This window comes from Calidris pugnax, unplaced genomic scaffold (assembly GCF_001431845.1).
Source record: "Calidris pugnax isolate Ruff unplaced genomic scaffold, ASM143184v1 scaffold14, whole genome shotgun sequence".
In the NCBI taxonomy this organism is placed as follows: Eukaryota; Metazoa; Chordata; class Aves; order Charadriiformes; family Scolopacidae; genus Calidris; species Calidris pugnax.
The window spans coordinates 14406488-14408331 of record NW_015090793.1 but is presented as its reverse complement, the minus strand read 5'-3'; the positions used below and the strand labels follow the sequence as shown (position 1 = coordinate 14408331).

At 58.0% G+C, this 1844-nt stretch overlaps 1 protein-coding gene across 1 annotated transcript in view; it reads right to left on the bottom strand.

The window, feature by feature from the left end:
- Positions 1-1350, bottom strand: part of LOC106902921 (cytochrome P450 26B1) — a 19311-nt gene extending 17961 nt beyond the window's left edge. The window contains exon 1 of the mRNA XM_014966757.1: positions 1064-1350. Within this exon, the coding sequence (XP_014822243.1) occupies positions 1064-1267 (204 nt within the window). The 5' untranslated portion in view covers positions 1268-1350. The remainder of the gene's footprint in view (positions 1-1063) is intronic.
- Between the last annotated feature and the right edge of the window lie 494 nt (positions 1351-1844).

The following is a 1844-nucleotide window of genomic DNA, read 5'->3' as shown; positions in this document are numbered from 1 at the left end:
GGCGGGGGGAACCGGGGGACGCCGCAGCCTTCGCAGCCGGGAACCGGGGCTGCCCTGCCCCGCCGCGGGCTGCTCTGCCGTCCCCTCGGCAGTCCCGTCAATGAAACGCGACCTTCGCCGGCGGGAGCATCCTCGCCAGGCTCCCATTTGCTTATTATTATTATTATTTCTCTTTTACCCTGCGAGGAGGGGTTGGGAAACGCTCGGGCTAATTTTCCTCGGGGGTTCCCTCCTGGGATGCTGCGAACCGCGGGGTGCCCTCAGCCCGACCCGCGGCTCCCCCCGCAGCGGGGGCACCCCTCTGCCGCCGGGTAAAGACCTTAAATATTTTTTTTTTTTTTCCTTTTCCTCTCTTTTTGGCAGTCACCCTCTCGCAACGCGGTCCGAGGGGATCCCGCTCCGCCTGCCGCCGTTCAGCATTTAGCAAGGTTAATCCCGGGTTAATCTACCGATTACCTCCGCGGGCTTCCCCACAACACCGGACCCGAGCCGGGCGGGTTGCGAACCCGACGGGAGCAGCCCCGGGGACGGGGACAGGACGGCGCGGGGAGCTCATTCCACGGGGGGTGGGATGGCGAGAGAGGGGGACACATCCCGGGGAGTCCCCGCGTCGTCCCCGGCGACATCCACGCCGTCCCCGGGGTTAGCTCTCACCCCCGGTATTAGTATTAATAGTAATTATTATTAATTTTTTTGCAAGGATTTCGGCTGGGGAGGGAGGGGGAGAGAAAATGAGATAGTGGCAGCGCAGAGGAGACCCCGAGCTTTCTCCCCGGCCCCGAGCAGCCCCCGCCGGGGCAACCGAGCAGCGCCCGGTCGGGGAGCGCAGCGGCCGCTCCGGGGAGAGCCCGCCCGGACCGGGCTCCCTCCGTTCCCCCCCCTCGCCCCGCTCCCAGCCGCCACCAACCCCCGGCCCAGCTACCTCCCCAGCTCGCCGGGAACCCGCATGATGCAATCGAAAGGAAAAGAAGAAAAAAAAAAAAAAAGAAAAAAAACCCTTAAAAAAAAAAAAAAAAAGCCGGTCCCAGCCCACCTTCCAGGGAGGGAAGGGAATCCTCCTTACCTGCAGGAGCCAGTGGAAGGTTTCTCCGATTAAAGGGAATCCCATAGAGCCTTTAGGGATTGGTAGCTTGCAGGTTTTGTCGCGGGTGGCAGCCCAGCGGAGCTGCCACAGCTGTTGGGACACGGCCAGCAGCAAAGTCAGTGACACCAAGCACGCGGCGAGGGTAGCCAGTGCCGAGACGAGATCAAAACTTGCAAAAAGCATATTTGGAAGAAGGAGGAGGAGGAGGGTGGGGAGAGAAACAGCCCCTTGACAGGCACCACACTCGCACCCACACACACACACACGCACGCACGAAAAGAGGGCGATTGCGGAGCGCACGCTAAAGCCTGCCTGGGGGGTCCGTGCGCGGGGGGGGCCGGGCTCGCCCCCCTCTCCGCTGGCAGGTTAGAAAAACAACAGGAAAAAGGGGGGGAGGAAAAGGGGGGGGGGGACACAAAAAAAAAAAAAAAAGGGGGGGGCGGGGGGGAATAGACAGGTAGATCATTTACTATAACAAATTTGCTTTCAGATGTAACTTTGGCTTCTTTCTCACCTGTTTAGGGCCTACTGCTACAAATCTACTCTGCATGATCTGCCTCCATATATTTATATGTCGTCTGTGTGACTTCCACACAGAACAAGCCGTGATAGAAATCTTTCATTTAATTAAAATTGATTTTAAAATTCCCTTGATCAATAATGAGTTAAAATTCATCCCAGCAGTGATGGGAACAGCAAACCTTCTGAGAAAAGCTTTCAGGCCAGTGGTTTTGGCTCTGGAGACTGGGTCTTGCCTGAA